The sequence below is a fragment of the Macrobrachium rosenbergii genome, chromosome 9 (genome assembly GCF_040412425.1).
Source record: "Macrobrachium rosenbergii isolate ZJJX-2024 chromosome 9, ASM4041242v1, whole genome shotgun sequence".
Lineage (NCBI taxonomy): Eukaryota > Metazoa > Arthropoda > Malacostraca > Decapoda > Palaemonidae > Macrobrachium > Macrobrachium rosenbergii.
The window spans coordinates 8,890,423-8,908,786 of NC_089749.1; the positions used below are offsets into that span (position 1 = coordinate 8,890,423).

The following is an 18,364-nucleotide window of genomic DNA, read 5'->3' on the forward strand; positions in this document are numbered from 1 at the left end:
GCTCAGCCGCTGTGAAAAATATATATGTAAACACACCACATACTGCGTAGCTTGTCATAACTACGTAAGCTTGTGGTACCCAGGCAGACGTTGTCCTACGAAGCGAATTAGTAAATTTTAACTTTCTTTTGCGAGGAGATTAAACCTCGCTTAATTTATTTCATATTTCTTATAATAATAAATCTTTTAGGGTCGAACATATAAATGTAAATCATTACGAAACTCCTTGAACTAGATTTGGAGTGTTTGTCAAGGTTACGTGTGTATAATGGCAGTTGCGTGTGAAAATGATATTGCTTTTACAAAGAAAATCGCGATAGGCCTACTCCTAACGTTATCAACCACGTAAGGGTTAAAAAAAAACTTAAAGTGAAGTTACCTTGTAAGTCCTATGTCTACATTTTACTTATTAAATTTCACTTTAAGTTTAATATCAGTACCTGCGTTTCTCTCGTCTCTTCCATCTTTGGTTGAGAATTCATTCTCGACAAGTTGTCTGAGGAGTACTGTGGTCACACAATTGTTAATCATGTCCCCACCTAATCTAAAATTAATGATTATATTACTCTTTATAAACTCATCATATTTTTGCCATTCTTGTTCGGAGGATTCAAAAGGAAAATCCATCTTACAAATTTAACGCAATTCCCTCTTTGAGAAGACCTACTCTCATTGATTTGATGTTCGTGACAAGTGTAACGATTTCTTGCGTTTCTCGCGTGTTACTTCGTCAGGTGTTACATTTAGTAACTGAGCAATCTTGCTCTTGTACGAAGACAAGTGCCGAGGTCTCTTGACTATCGTGTTTGTTACTCTTCAAGCAAACATATATATTTATTTGCACGATATGGAGAAATGCACAATCGACGTCTTGCGCATATTAAAAGAACGGTAGATGTGTTATGGTCAAATTCTTCTTCTTCTTCTTCTTCTTCTTCTTCTGAGGGAGAGAGAGAGAGATATATATATATATGAATGATTTTTCTAGGAGAGAAAAATGTTGTCTTTTCATTTTATCAACACATTTCCGCGTATGTGTTCTCACACACACATACAGTAGGCCTATATGTGCTAAAGGAGTAGGCCTACCGTTAATACATCGCCCACAACTAAAATATATTATAGCAACCGATTACAACTTTGTTCTTTATGTTTTCAAAACAAAATTCCACAGAACTTTTTTTTTAATTTTTATACCGGATCGAGGCAGCTCCTGAACCTAAAGAAAAAAATTTCTTGAGTAATCCATCAAAGAACGTACAGGAACTTACGGAACGTGTTCCGCCTTCTTGTTTGTGTCTTCACAAAAGGGAATTCTTGTTCTGTCATTAATATTCCCAGGCTTCCTGTTTTGGACGCATTAATGGCTTCTGTATAAAACGAATAGGCCTAGGCCTAGGGATTAGCTCAGATGTTCAGTGGACAAAAATAAAAGTCTTCATTATACCCTAATTACACCACAGTTGCATAAGGAGAAATGTCTTCACGTTATTTTACCCGTTATTTTCGAGATTTTGACGGGATTCAAACAGTAGTATTACGTCAAACAACGTGATAAGATTAGTGTCATGTAATTATCTTAAATTTTTTCACACTCACGCTTCCGTACATTTCAGTATTGGTGGATATCTAACGTGACTGTTACTTTGTAATTTTTACTTCCTGGTGCATTTTTAACAAAGCATTTCTATGTTCACGTCTGAGCAAGAACGAGGAGGAAAGAATCTATGTTACTGCTTTAAATTCAACGTATCGAGTGACGCAACAAGAGCCTACATTGAACGAACATTCATATGAAAGTGTATAAACGGTAACGCAGCTGTGGAGATGTGGCAACTACCAGGTGACGCCATGTCTCGGGACCTTGGCCTTGGTGATAAAAAAAGAAGAAGAAGAAAACGAAGAAGAAGGAGATTAAGCCAGTGGGGTTTTTTTATAGTAAGGATCGGACACGTTTGAAAGATAATCCTGACGAATGAAACACGTACCTACTGCTTGCAAGCATGGATTCTTAGTATGCCATTCATGGTGTAAATGACCAAATTAGCTATCGCATTAACCTTGAAACGCCTTATCGGTTGGTAAATCATTTAACTGGAAATAGATGTCTAAAAAAAGGGGGGCCGGTTTACGGATTTGACTCTTACAAGTAACATTAAGCGTCTTCGTAAGATCTTTATAAAAATTAAGTACATTTTTTAGCATAGAGGCGTCTTCAGTAACTTCGTTATTTTGAACAGCTCTAACTGTATTTATCTTATATTTTCAGCTTCTGGTACTAAGTTTGTACAAAAAGTTATTAATATTTCTGTATATCCAGTGTTGACAATCTTTCAATTAAGAGTTTGATGTATAAATTATTAGGAAATGGCTTAGTGTCAACATGAAACAATGACAAATAAGATAAAAAATAAAAAATGAAGAATACTGCCGTAAGACAACCACCAAAAAATGTAAAAGGTATTTTATGTAATTTATAACGATTGAAAGCCAATTATTTAGAACTGTGAGGTAACTTATGGTTGATGTAATAAATACAGTCTAACTATTTTAGTTTTGTCACGTAAACTGTGTAACCTATGAAAACAAAGCGATCAGAAAAAGAAAATGAGACGTTGGACAATTTCCCAAATCAGACATTGATGGCAGAAACCAACGGAATTATTTGTTGTGAAATTCTTATTATATAACCATAAAATTATAGACAAGGTCCAAGATTATGAAAAAAAAACCTTCCTGCAAAAACATACAATGGCTGCATGGATTAATCCAACAAAATAGGCTAGGTAAACGGACCTACGAAGACATTAGGCCTACACTTTTTCGTGAAGCAAGTCGAAAGGTAAGTTTACTAGTTAAAATTGACTAGACCTATGTGAACAGGTAAACTTTACTAGACCCATATGAATAGGTAAAATTTATTAGACCTAAGTGAAAAGGTAAAGCTTACTAGACCTAAGTGAAAAAGTTAAGTTTACTAGGCCTAAGTGATCTGGTATTTGGTCATTAGATTATTTGCTCTCCATTCTAAGATTCCTAGTCCCTAATCTTGAATTTCTTTTTTTAGCAAAAATGCCCAGTTCAAAAACGAAAGAAACCCGTTTATTGTTGACAGAATCATAGCAAATTGCGATTATATAAGTATATACTGATTTTCCAGTATTATCCAGTTAACAAAACGCTTACGGACTGAAACGGGAAATATGTAATACAGGAAGCTACCGAGTCGAATCGCAATGCCGATACTCGGTGGATGATTGCACCATCATTGCGCCAAGATTGATCATCAAATTCACCTCTCTCGATACAAATCTTACAAAAATATTTAAACCTAATGGTAAAAATATAGATTTAGACTTTAGCATTATATAAACATCAGATTTTACAAGTCTGGGAACGACTTTTCGTAGCTAGACCTATTAAAATTAAAAACGTAGAATAAGCAAATTTATTTCACATTACTAAGTCGCCGTTGGGTCGTTTTTTTTAAATTGAATCACGTAACGAAACTAGTTTTCTTTTAATTGAACACCGTTAACTGCGGAGTCTCTAACAAGAAATACCTGTTATGTGATTGAAACCACCTCCTGTGGCTACTTAAATTTCAAAGATTAGAAATGGCTACTTATGCACTTAATTTCTTATCTGTTTGAATTAAGCCCCTTAATCCTTTAGTTTCCCCCATTTCAGAGCTCTTTCGGCCTATTTCACTGTATTCTACTGTGTTTGGGAGCTTCTAGGAATATATTCATTGATTTTAGTATGGATATACTTTCAAAAATGTGTATTTGTTTGTATATACAGTAGTATTTCAATACATATTGTAACATTTCAGAGCATTTCTCTGCATTTCAGCGTATTCAGGTAATTAGGTCATGAGGGAAATGCCATGACTTTCTTTATAATATTAACTCAGTGTCTTTAAATTCTTTTAAAACGACTTGAAATCATTTGTAAATAATTACTCTGACTTTTTCTTTTTTATTTTCTTTTCGCTTTCTTTTTTTCTACCTGAAATATTAGTAGGACTGTTACGTCATCCGGTGTTTTCACGCGGACAGTGTTACCAGCTCAAGGAAGATGGCAGCTGATGACCCAACATTAAGCATTCCAAAGAGTGGCATCACGTATGATTGTGGGTGCGTTTGTATTTCTGTCTGTATATGTATGTGTGTTTTATATATATATGTATATATATATATATATATATATATATATATTATATATATAGATATATATATAGATATATATAGATGACAGATAATGGAATTTTGTATAACACGAATCATTAAGTACCACACAAAATTTCATCATAATTATATTAATATTCTATTTATTAACCATTCGTAATATGAACTGTAGTTCAAAGATCAGTAACCCGGATAAATTTCAGCACACGTGATGGTATTTTGCATACTATTCATAATTAACCATCACACAAAATTTTATAACATCTCTTAACATTTTAATATTCATATCAACCATTCTCTTGTCTTTGCAAAGGAAACTGAACCCTCGTATCACGAACACACATATTTATATATATCCATAATCACGCAAATTCCATGATACCCATCAATATTTTATTTAATATATATATCCATTAACATGTCGTCTATGCAACTAAAATGAAACCACTTCATGACTAACCGACTCTGGCAACACTGCCCACTGACATGTGCGACGGGTCTTTATAGCACGGAACAGTGGCCGTCGAAGCTTAAACGGGTCCCCGGGCCATATTTATTCGGATAAAATGGACATTTCGGCCAAATTGAGTCTCCTGGGGTTATCGGACACGAAGGTCAACGAAACCATCAAGAACAAACCTCTGTCGGGCTTATTAGCGGGCATCGTAGATGAGGTGGGTATCTTTGCGTTGGTTTTGATGAAATCGCTTATAAGAATTATTATAATTCATAATGTTTTGTATGTTGTAGTTATATCTTCGTGGGATTTCATGGATTTAATTAGGATTCCCAAAGTATTTTAAGGGGTTTTTGTAGACGTGGTGAGGAGGGTAGGCGAAATTCTATATATTCAATTAAATTGGGTAGATTGGGCTCTTATGTTCAACCTACCCTGATGCCATTTTAGGCTGGGCATGAAGTTAAAAAATAATGATAGTAATGAGCTCCATTTATATGCAGTATTGTTTTACTCAAAATCAAAGTTGCGTTTGGGCTTGAAATTATCATTTTTGTATTTGTTTCATTCACTCTTAGTGGGTAGGCTACGTACAGAGATAGCCTTGTACGTCCTACCCATAGGGTATATCCCACAGTTCCAGGAACCACAGTGGGAAAGCGGGGTTAGGTTGTTGGGTTGAACTGTGGGGTTGCTCTGCATCGGGTATTATCTGGGAAGTTGACTTTTCCTGTAATATTTCAGTTGCTTATTGAGAAGTTAACATTATTTTCTGGCAGTCGACTGTAATTAACCTGTAATTAACCTCAGAACTGATTTTGTATGCTGGCCATCCAGGAACGCTATCGCTCATGCGCAGTGGTATGGGCTAGGGAGGTTTGGGTAAAAAGTGGAGTTTCCTTGACCAGGGCTCCCCCCCTCCCCCAGCTAAGTAACATGGCCTGCTAGATTGGGTTAGGTTAGGTTTCCTGAGCTAATCCCTTCTTGAACATATGACTCCCTAATAACTTGCGTAAGTGCGTAACCATTCCATAACAACAACGTAGCATTCTGTGCGTAATTACCTGTAATTTTACTGGTGGTGGGAGCAGATACAGTAGGGACACAGGGGTAGGCTAGGTGTGAGAAATCTGGCCATGAAAACAGGCCAAACCTACCCTTTCCAAGAATGCCATGCCCTGACCTAAGCAGACCTTAACTTCCTAACCTGACTTGAGGCACTGTACCCTGACCTGGCTGGCGGGGCCATCCCCCTTGACACCTCCCAAAGTAACATCAAGCACTGGGTAGTTTAGAGTGTGTAGATCAACTTTTATTCAGTGGAAGTTGTCGCTAGGAGACAAAAATATCAGCGCCTACCCTTGTCTCCCTACTCTGCTTACTATTTGGGTGGAAAAAATCCAGATTGAGAGAAATACAATGATATTAATCCCACTAATAGTTCTCATTCAGATTAAGGTAAATATGGAATGTTTTCAAACTAGTATCATTCAATAGGGTGAGGACTGGGTACCTTAGGTTGGGCAAGGTTGGTTAGGTCATTTGCAATTGAAGCGAAAATGAGAAAGGCTCAAAGCATACATTAAAACATAGGATAATTTTATTTTCAAGTCAAAATGCAATAATGATAAGTAAGATTTTACCTTTTAGGCTAAGCTAAATCCCAATCAAATGGACCCCAGTAAGTCTCTTTTAGTTCCTTATGGTTGCTGGGGATTTTTAGGTCATCTAGAAGGCAAACCAGAAACTCTGTCAAATCTCTGGCCTAGGCCAAGAACCTTATGCATCAGCCTGGATTCTTTGGTTGCGACTTGTCTTTTAAGTCTAAATCTTTTGATCTGGTAATTTTTGGTCCCCATTTAGATGCAGGGCCCAGCATTATAAGTTAGGACAGATTAGCATGCACCTGTGTGTTTCACTTTGATTTATGGAGCTCTAGATCAGGTTATAGGGCATCTTGGCAGGGTAGGACCCAACAGATTAGGTTTGGTGTTGGGTTATGATGTATCCATTTTGTGTTACATCTCTCTCCATCTTAAAACCTTTTTGCATAAGGGAAGTATTTCCAGCAGAGGTCAATGTTAAAATAAGTTATAGAATATAAAAAACTATAAGATGAATTACTGATATACCTGCAACTCAAGATTCTGTTAAATTTATAATCCACTATAGCATTAGCCCGTGAAAATCTGTCAACTAAACCAAGGCATCGACTCACTAACATTCGCATTTTTTATTCCTTTAGGCCAAAGGTAAAGGTGATATAACCAAACCTGTAGGTAATCTACTGTATCATCTCGGCACAAAACTTCCTCAGCAATTTCACAAGCACATACCATTACTTGTCTCTTACGTAGTGGATGGACGCATCAACCAGGAAGCTAAGTTAACTGCGGCCATTAAGTTTGTTCAGGTACGGTATTATAAGAACACTTTTATAGAATGACTGATTTTTTATCACTTGAAATGTATTTGCATAGTTTACACCTTTCATCGATAACTGAATCTATATTCATAAATGTATAAACCCATCATCCTTGCTATTTGATAATGTACATTTATTGAATATGATTACATGTTGGTGAGAAGTATGAAAAATTTCAAAAAATTCTTATCCCAACAGAATAGTGTGTCAGGCAACATCAACATCGAAGAATTTGAAAAATCATGCGGAGTCGGGGTCGAAGTGTCGCAGGATGAGATTGAGGCAAGTGTAGCTCAATAATTGGAAAGCATAAAGAAGCATTACTTTCTCAGAGGTAAGTTCTGTATACCATTGGCTTTGTATGTTTGAACAAATACTGTCTTTTCTTTATATAAATGTTGAACGTTGAAATGAAGTGCAGACTGTTAATTTACAATTGCCTCCATCTGGTAGTTTTCGCTCCAGATTTAGAACTCACTGCATTAATTGTAGTATTTAATATTTGAGAGCACCATTCATCAATCACAGCATTACACACATTACCCAGTATATGGGAAATTACTCTACACCATTAGAAAAATCCAGACAAAAAGAGACACTCTTAAGCAAGGATAGAAAATTAATTAAAAGGAAAAGAATTTAGGGTTACCAAAGAGAAAAGAATTCTCCATGAAGCATTGGCAATGAAAAGATGCCAACAAAAAAGCAACAGGTAGAAAAGGTTAAAACTCTCTGAACCTTTAATTCACATAGAGAATGGAAAATACATGTAAACTGCTTGAGAATATATGAACATGAAAAAGTACATAAGAAAGAAATAGATGGAGCTGAATATTTGGGAAAGAGCTTGGTGTAGACTCTGGGAAATGCAGCCAACACAATTGAAGCCTCCCGGGAATAAGGGGTTGATTAGCGGACAGTGGACTGTGAGCTGAGCATTGCTGTGGGAATGGTATTCTGGTAGCTCTTCCAGTGTGTGTGGCTGGGACCATTTACATGGAATAAGGCTAATTATAATTGGTTTCTTGTAAAAGCTTTACATTTTAATTTGTGAAGCACCATTTTGAAATTTTTCTATTTAAGTCTAAATATTGTTTACAAGGAATATACAGTTCAATAGTCAAAGAATGTGTGAAATTTTCTATTTTTAGTTTTGTCGTAGTTTACGTCGAGGTATAATTTTTAAAAATTTTTATTTTGTCGTAGTTTACGTCGGGTATAATTTTTATGACAGGTCGGTCCCTTTGATAACAGTCGAGCATCCCTCCATGTAAGCAGATAGTAAGAAGGTGAAGGAAGAGATAGATCTTCAGGTGTTGACACTCCTTGGTCCCAAAGGAGAAGAGGATTTAGTGAAGCCTCCAAAGGTTAAAAATGCAGAAAAGAAGGAGAAAGCGGATAAGGTTGACTCAGCCCCTCAAGGTTAGAAAATTGTTCTCTTAAGATTGTCTCTTATTTATTGCATCTTAGACCAGTATCAGTATGCCAACTGCATTTCATATCTTATTTATGTACCTATATTATTTGTTTCAACTAATCTCCATGCTCAGTTTGCTTCATGTGGATTCAGGAAAGTTCTGGAAGGTTGGACTAGGGCCATGTAAATTGGTAATTATTCCATTTATCATGTTACGGGCATCTACATTAATGATGCAACAAAGGATGACCAATAGTACAGGTTAGAAAAATATTTTCTGGACTGGAGTTATCTAAAATCTTGAATTCGGTTCAGTTTCTCAATAAAATAAGGACCAGTTCTGATTCTTAGACACTGTAATAGCATTTCAGTTAGCCTACGCCTAATTTATTGTCTTAGCATTTCAGTTAGCCTACACCTAATTTATTGTTTTTCCCTGCAGGGCTCATCCAGGGATACTGTATAATGGTAATAAAGTGATCATATTGTATTACAAGGTAACATTAATGTATGTCTTGGGTTAGGAATACCTATGTCTTTCTTTTCATAACCTTATACCCTGTACTTATTTTTCCTTTCAACAGAGAAGCAGTGTTTAACAATGACAGAGCTCTTACGAACTGTACAGTTTCACGCACCTGGGGAAAATCACAAAACAGACGGCTATATTATTACGGATCAGACTGAGCGCCTGTTAAAGGAGCATCTCAAAGTAACAGGAGGTCAGGTGTGTAGCTTTGAAGGTTAAAATTAAATATATAAAGTTTTTGTTGGGTATTGATGCTCACAGACTGACCCAAGCATATGGTTTTGACCTTGTAATGGAACATTTGCGAATTGGACTTGAAACAATGAGCTGGATGATCACATTGATTTGCTTGCAGAACTTTTTGCTTTTTATCATTCAAGTCAAATGTGATTAGTTACCTTGTTTTATTCCTTTATCTATCTAGTTTTATTCTTTTATCATTCCTTATTTCATCTTAGCAGCCAGCCCTCTGAGAGTACTACACATTAGACCAGTGGGCTTTTTAAAGTACTTAATAATTATAAAAAATTATAATTTCATCATAGTACAAACGTTTTCAGATCTTGTTGTATTAAATCTATATAAGATGCAGTGTAGTACATGTACATGTAATTCTGTGCCATATTTGCATAATGTTAACCCAACTGGCTCATGCTCCTAAAACAATATTCTCACTTAATGGCTGTTTTATTGTAGCTTGCCATGCAATTGATGGCTTTTTAGTCTTGATTATTAATCATTTTAATTGATAAATTACTATGGTCATTAAATATTTCATGTAGTAGTTATTTTCATAATGACGTTTAATATTTTTTGTAGGTTCGCACAAGATTCCCTCCAGAACCAAATGGTATTTTACACATAGGCCATGCAAAGGCTATTAACATTAACTTTGGGTATGCTGCTGCAAATGGAGGCGTGTGTTTCCTGAGATACGACGATACGAATCCCGAGAAAGAAGAAGAGAAGTTCTTCAAGGGAATCAAGGAAATGGTGGAGTGGTTAGGTATGTATAGAGATGATAGGGGTATGTTGACCACAAGGTTGGCTTAAGTATAAGTAAAGTTTAAACATTTTTTTTCAAAACATTTGTTCTATTTGTGGTCATGTTTTGACAAATGAAAACAAATAATTTTGACAATTTTGAGTAACATAAAATAAGTTTGTTTTTACCAAGTCCTTCTGATACTACTCTAGTTCTTATTCCTTAGTTGGTTTTACTCTTTTTTTTTTTCAGGTTACAAACCGTACAAAATTACACATTCGTCCGATTACTTCCATCAGTTGTATGAATGGGCTAAGTTATTAATAGAGAAAAATATGGCATATGTATGTCATCAGAAAGCTGAAGAACTTAAAGGGTTTAACCCCAAGCCTTCACCATGGAGGGAAAGGCCTGTCGAAGAATCGCGTCAATTATTTGAGGTATGGAGTAGTTATGATTTATATTTTCATGAGTTGATATTTAGCGTGGGGTTCTTGATTGATCTTTGTGAAGTGAAGTGAACAAGTACATGATTTGCAAGAGGAACTAACTACCAACAGCTTATTTTCTGAGGTGCTTGCTTACGAGCCAAACCACCTGAAAAATTTGTGTACTGACGCCACCCAAATCCATCCATAACTAAGATTGTCTGGTCATAAAACTAGTAATAAAATATTAGAAATTTTAAGGAAAATCACTAGGTGTTCTCATCTTTCAAAGAATAACAGTAGTACAGTACTAAGTACCTGGCAAAGAACGAGCTAGGTTGACAGCTAGGAATCGATGGAATTTACGCCCTATAGTTGTGGTCTGAAGGTAGCACTAAATGTTTTTTTGCAGTGTAAGCTTTCAGTTACTTTTCTTTTTATCTTGGATTCATTTTATGCTTTGCACTCCTGGTGCCTGACTAAACTACCCAGCCTCATCTGTTTTGTGTTCCAGCTTTCATTACTCATTTGAGAGTGAATGACTGCATTTGAGTGAGCCTTTGAAGAGTAGGAGGTTTATTCAAAGTGATATATTGAAAGTTTAGTACTACATATTCCCTGCTAACAAAATGTGACTTTGTAAGTTACTTTAAACCAGTAGAAATGTAACACTCAGTTGATTTTCAGAAAGTTATACTTTTGTAAGTGAGGATATTGTTATTTGGTCTCCTGTTATGTGTCTATTTCTCAAATTATTTCAAGTGCTTTTTCACTCAATGATTTTGTAAGGATTTCCACAGGAAATAGAGAAGCCTGTAAAACCTTGTTCAGGTAACCTGTTGTATTTGTTTTTGAATGTGATGCATGAACATAATAAATTTACTTGGGATGTGTTTCAGGACATGAAGAATGGAAAATTTGATGAAGGGGAGGCAACGTTGAGATTGAAGCTAACCTTGGAAGAAGGCAAGTTAGATCCGGTGGCGTATCGAATCAAGTACTTCCCCCACCATTGTACTGGCAACGAATGGTGTATATATCCAACTTACGATTATACTCACTGTTTATGTGACTCCCTAGAAAACATTACACACAGCCTGTGCACAAAAGAATTCCAGTCCAGGTAAGATCAATCTTTGTTTAGCAAAGTTATTTTAGTATGCAGCTTGAATCTCAGATCATTTCTACGCCTGTATCGTTGGATGGTTCTTGTCCTATAATAACAAAACTTTGTATTTTACCCATCATAGACAGTTGTTGACACAATTAAATATTGAACCGTATTAAGCAATGACCTCCAAGTAAGTTGATTAAATACCGAACACTGTAAAAAAGTTGTCCCAAAAATCTTGCACTCTGATTGAGAATGCAGCAGAGGTCAAGTTCTGAAATCTGATTTTCAATCATTGGGTTTTAGAAGTTACAGTAGCTAATTTGTCTAGGTCATTCTCCAGAATGTTAGTTTCATTTTTCCTCTTGAATGGTCATTACTGATCTATAATTGACTATCTAAGCATTGGCTTGATTATGATTTTAATAGCTTTTTCAAATAGTTGGGGTTTCGACAGCATGCCTCCCTTCATATAAATTCAAGTAGCTTGTGTAGTCAGTCAGGGTGGAAGACTTGTGTTTAAGATGGCCTCACAAGTTACCTATGATATAATGAAAATCACTAAAATCCTCAGAAAGTACACAAACAAGTCATTGGTATGCGTACAAACTACAGTATGAGCCAAAATATAAAAATGCTCATCAAACATTAAATGAAAGCAAATGACTTATAGTGGTGAAATGAAAAAGCCACTGCAGTTAATAGTACTGGAAAGAGAAAATGGAAAACCACAGGTAACCCATTACTGTGAGACTGGCAAGAAAAAGTCATATTATTAATATATTCGTAAGTTATTTTACTCTTTCTTTTTTTAATAAGTGATCTCTTTCTGTATTTCCCATTACCTCTGTTACTTTTATAATGAATCACCATATTTTTTGGGAGCTTGACCAAGTCAGTACCCCGTGGGCTTGGTCCATATGAATAGGGTTCATCTTTTAATTGCCAATTGTTGTTGATTACTGATGATATCTAGGCAGCAAGTAGTACCATGAGTTTTCAAGGCATTAAAACGCTTACCAATTCACTACTTGACAAAACACCATTAGAATGGAGAAAAGGCAAATGAATGGAAATGGCACATTACAGAAAATGTAAAAAGTTACTAATCCTTTGAGAACAGTTTTGGAATACATCTACTCAAAACAGAGCCATACAGAAAAATGCTAGAGCACGATTGTCAGCATATTTGAGGTCACACACAAGGTTTGTTAAGGAGGTCAGTATGAGTAGATGAAGGAGAGAAGACTGGAAGGGGAAAAGGTAAGAAAGTTCTGCCCAAATTAGCATGGAGTTGAGTTATGGAGGGTTAGATCTGGATAGTTTCAAACTGATGACCTCCACACACAACTTAGGCTATTGATGCTGTCATTCCCTTTGCATTGAAGGGGGTAGGGTTGGTTCTGTGGCCAAATACACAAGGAACCATCTTTAAAGCAATGGCTTGCAATTCAGAACTTGGCATAAAGGCCTATATTAGATTAAAATTTTTTTGCTTCTAAGAAGCTTAATTTATAGTAAGATGTGTGAGTTGATGATAGATGATCTTTTAAGTCTCTTAAATTTCCAGAGTTAATTTTAAGTCAACATTATTTGTTTTTTCACAGACGATCTTCATATTATTGGCTTTGCAATGCAGTGGAAACTTATAGCCCCGTCCAGTGGGAGTATGGGAGACTGAATATGAACTGTACTGTAGTTTCTAAAAGGAAAATTGCAAAGTTGATATCTGAGGGACATGTAAGAGGTAAGTAGAATTCTTTTGAAATTTGGTTTTTATTTTTGTTTCAGGTTAGAAGCTTAGAAAAAATGTTTCATTCTTGGCTTTTGTCCTAGATTTCAAATACTGTTGTGTCATTTTCAATTTTACCTTATGAGGAACACAAAAAAATGCCAGCAAATTATCATGATATGGAGTTGAACATCCCCCTTTTGGCAAAGGTTGCTTTTTGACGTATAACCTGGTTAAAAAATTGTTAACCCTTTGTAAGCGGCTTCGTCAGTTGACGACTATTTATAGCTTTGGCGTTATTTCCGGGTACTGTATCATCCCCTGATGATCAGCATTTCCTGCCATACAGTTTGAACAAATCTTGCACAAAAAATTTTTAAATCACCTCAGTGAACCATAAATGACTTCTGGAAATTCTAATATCTCATTAGAGGATAGAAGGGGATCAATTTGACTTGAGATTTCATTGGGGAATGCACATACTGCAGCTCCCTATCCCAGGATGTCTCGTAAATGTTTTACCATAAATATACTCAGAATTTTTTACTGATTTTAATTCTTATCTGTTATGATATTGTGGGAGTTGTAATTATAAATTTACAAAATATAAAAAATTATTAGAAAAAAACATTTATATCTTGGTAAAATTAGCATATGTTTATGACTGTCTTTCGGAAAAGAGTCCCCACACGGGATTGCAAATATTCATTTCCAACTTCCCGTGGAAGGTACAGAAAATTTACAGAATTTTTTTCTTATACCATGTGCATTGTATCTTGTCTATGGGTGTGCTTAATATTATACCTGTATTTAGCGTGTTCTGTAAGGGCTAGTATTATTAAATTTGATTTGCCTAATACCTATTTACATTGCTTCAGAACAATAAAATATGAAAATGAAGCATAAAATAAATAAGAAATATAGTCTTTCCACTGAAGTAAAAATTGCTGAAAAGTGGTTGATTTAATGAACGGCCATCTTTCTGATATTCTCTAGGGTTCTTGAGGCATTCAAGGACCTTAATATGTTACCTGGGTTACACAGGCATGTGCTTGCCACCTAGACTTGAGAGTTGTCTGATCTTTATGTAGTGGCATTCTGAAAGTAAATATTTCAAGTATGTGTTCTTTTTAAATCTGTCTTTGAATAGCAGGGAAGATTTATCCAATGATTTTGACAAACAATCAATATTTGCCTCTTAACAGTTGAAATCTCATGAAAATCTTATAAAAATTTAACTTTTCAGTTTTTAGTAGTTACATGTGTAACTGCAATTCTCATTCTAGAATATGTATCTAATGTTACTTGCAGCTATTTGTACCATGCAAAGCGATATTCCAGCTGCAGTTTTGCCAGGAATTTTGAAGTCTAAAAATTTATAGATTTCCTGTTTATCATGCTCGCCAATTTTCAGATTGGGATGACCCACGACTCTTTACCTAACTGCTCTTAGACGAAGAGGGTTCCCAGCTGAAGCAATTAACAGTTTCTGTGCCACTCTAGGATTAACTGGAGCTCAGATTTCTATTCACCCAAGGGCCTTAGAAGCTTGCGTTCGCCGGGTTTTAAATATGACAGCACGCAGGTAACGTCAAGAAAATTTTAGTTCTATAAGAATCATTGAATGTCTTATATATTTAAGTTTTTGTAAATTAGTAGCCTCAATTTCTTTTGTCTTCAATTCACAATCTTATAATCCCAGCTAACTGTTTTGTAGCAGTTAGCATTTAAGTTTAGTGAGTGGATTTGCTGCCTTGGTTGTGATGTAATAAAGCTGTTAATATCTTTGTGATCATTTCTTACAAAAGGTCGTACAGTACCTCTTATGTAGTTTGTGTTTGCCCCTATCAGCATAATATACAGTACTAAGCAGTATAGCAATTGTTATTCTGGAGGTCTTTGGGTTCCTCCAGCATTTTTCCTCCCCCAGGACCCTTTTAACCTCTCCAGCTGTCGTATTCTCCTTTGGCCCTTATGTTATGCCAGTATCTTCTAGTTCAGATTCATTTTCTTCATTCAAGAGGTTTTCCTGATACCTAATTTATTTCAGTCTTTTTTTTTTCTTTTTTTCAAGGTTTTTATCTTTTCATTTCATATATTTTGCTCCATTCTCATTTTTTCCATCACCTTTGGCTACGTTGCTATCCTGGATATTTTCATTTTTCTTTCTGTTGTTTAAAAATTCCGATTCCATTCTTCCCAAAGTTTCTTTGCCCCTACCACATCATTTCAACCTCACTACACTTCTCTCTTTATACATTATCATTTTTCCTGCCTCTCTCCTATGCCTGAATTTAAAGGATCTTTTATCTATCTGATCCTCAGTGTTACACCTCATATTACTTGTTTTTATGCATAGCAACTTTAATCCTTGGTTTTGACAGAATTCCAGTAAGGCATCACCCTTCTGTCCATTTCTTGATGGACATTTAGGTCTCCTACCAATATCTGTCTGTAAATATTTTTAGTTGATGCGTATGCTAGTGTGATTTAAAGATGTAATTTTTAATTATTCTTTTGTTTTATGTCACTACTATTACCATTATATTTATTGATATGCAGGTGTTTCAGTTTACAAGTACAGTAACAGTAGCGCCATAAAGATTATTAATCTTTGAGATTTCAAGGGTTCCCAAAATTTGTCTGAGACAAGCCAACTGGAACTGACTGTGGACTGATGGACTCAGTTCCAGAGGCCCTTTATTCCTCACTGTGTCGGGCTGTCGAACAGTCAGCCTCCCAGAGGATGTCGTGCTGTTGGAGCTTCATAAGTTCAAGTGAAAATGCCAGTGCATTACTACTAATACTATTCTTCTTGCATTTTAATACATTTTTATCTATTTATTAATTTATTTTTTCTTTTTTAATAAGTGCGATCTCTTCTTTCTGTATTTCCCTTTACTTCCTCTTACTTCTTCCTAATGAACACCGTATTCTTTGGAAGCTTGAATTTCAAGGCAGTGGCCCTTGTGGGCTTCTTCCATATGAATATGTTTCCTCTACTGAATAATAATAATAATAATGATAAACTGTTGAAGAATGTAAATAATTAAACATAATAGTTGTGCCATCTATTTTATTGTACACCATGTACTAGCAGTTTTATGATTAAACAACATTGATTCTGAAACCACTAAATTTGTCATTTTTGTGAAAATTATGGTACAATCTTTAATAATTTACAGCAGCTCCCAAATTTTATTATTTGTTTTAGCTAATTATTCCCCTTATTTTTCAGGGTTATGGTAGTGATGGACCCCATGAGAGTAGTCATCACAAACTACCCAAACAACGGACCTATCATGTTAGACGTTCCAAACATTCCTGGATTTGATGAAGAAGGTTCACATTCAATCCCATTTGACAAGGAGCTATGGCTAGAGCGCTCAGATTTCCGTGAGGTAAGGATGGAAAAATTCAATTTTTATACATTTCCCCTATCTCATGTTATGTATATGGGACTGAATCTTTACCATTGAGTGGAGGACTTGGCTTAGGACCCAGAGAATCCCAGTGTAGTGGGTCCCTTCTCCAGTGCAAGACAAAACTGGTGGCCCTAGAAACATCAGGTTGTGATGTAGGGCACAAAATAATTAAACTGGTTGTATGAAAAGACTCATTATAAAACATTTTCCCATTTTCAGGTTTTAAATACTTTGCCTTTCACAATTACTTTTTTTCCAGGCATTTAGTTTGATATTTTATCTGTAAAGTTAATGCATTCAATCACATTTAGAGCCCAAAAAATATTGATATAGGATGAAAGTGGTGGTGTTACAACCACTGGGAGCATAATCCTGGTTTTTAAGAAGAAAATGCAGTTTGATAATGCTACATTTCATTTTATGATGTCATTTAGGAACAGGGTCCAATCATAAACACTTGTTGACAGTATCTAGGAAAGAGTATTTGTTTAAAAGTAATTTACAACTGGACTGCATCTTCAAAGAGGGCAAACAAGTAGTTCTCAAAGGATGGGATTTATGCCTACTTTTCTAAAGCTCATTATGACTTTCATTTCCAGACTGCAGATGGAGATTACCGTGGGCTGACCCCAGAACAAAGTGTTGGTCTCAAGTATAGTGGCTATATTATCAAACTCCAGGAAGTTGTGAGGACACCATCAGGTGAAGTAGATTACCTGAAAGTCACATGTGAAGCTGTTTCAGAGGAAAATAAGCCCAAATCTTTCATTCACTGGGTTGCACAGCCTGTCAAGTGTGAAGTTCGTCTGTATGAGCAGTTGTGAGTGTTGAAGTGTTTTAAAACCTTAAAGTGCTGTGTTAGTAAGCTTTTTTTTTTTGAAAGGAAGCTTTAAATGTTCATTGAATGACTTGTTAAATTTTTACCCAATTTTTCGTTCAAATTGGATAAGAGTATAATAAGGAACAGGTCACAATTTAATTGCCATATTGGAGGCTAACATACAAAATATAAACCTGTCATCTCATTTAAAGGGAAACTATAATTCATGTCACACAGTTTATATACAGAAATTTTTGACATTCACTTAAAACATTATTTGCCAACAGGTTAATGTTTGAGATATGCAAAATTGTACATAATCTTTCATTTGCATGATTAATCTATCCTGAGGAAGTACATTTGATTGATAAATCACAATCCCTTTTTTGCACTTTTACAAATTGCAGTAGAGAGCAGAAAGGGTGTTTTGACTGTATAATGAGAGTAGTACTTGCAGGACACAAGTTCATGAAATCAATGATTGTCACTTCTTTATGTTTATCTTTTCAGGTTCATTCACGAGTTCCCAGAGGACCCTGCTGTGGTGCCCGATGGATACCTCACAGATATCAATCCTAATTCTCTGACAATTAAAGTGGCCTTCGCAGACTGTTCTGTTAAGGGAGCAGAAGCGTACCAGAAATTCCAGTTTCAACGGGTTGGGTTCTTTTGTGTGGATCCTGATTCCACTCCAGATTACTTGGTATTCAACAGGACTTGTGAAATCAAAGCTGACAAGGGGAAAAATTAACGTTGACTATTTGTTAGTGTACCATTTAATTATTATAAAGATATTCTTTTGATAAGAATGTTTTTTTAATTATTATTAAAGAATCTGAATTGAA

General features: G+C 35.5%; 1 protein-coding gene across 1 annotated transcript; it reads left to right on the forward strand.

Annotated features, from left to right (window-relative positions):
* Positions 1-4,654: 4,654 nt before the first annotated feature.
* Positions 4,655-18,364, forward strand: GlnRS (Glutaminyl-tRNA synthetase). The gene is given in 16 exon segments (XM_067109523.1): positions 4,655-4,864; positions 6,893-7,060; positions 7,271-7,367; positions 7,370-7,406; positions 8,175-8,203; positions 8,351-8,494; positions 9,074-9,216; positions 9,838-10,024; positions 10,256-10,443; positions 11,331-11,554; positions 13,150-13,289; positions 14,689-14,712; positions 14,715-14,859; positions 16,513-16,675; positions 17,299-17,519; positions 18,030-18,364. Coding segments are annotated over 16 exon segments (2,259 nt in total). The 5' UTR covers positions 4,655-4,756; the 3' UTR covers positions 18,271-18,364.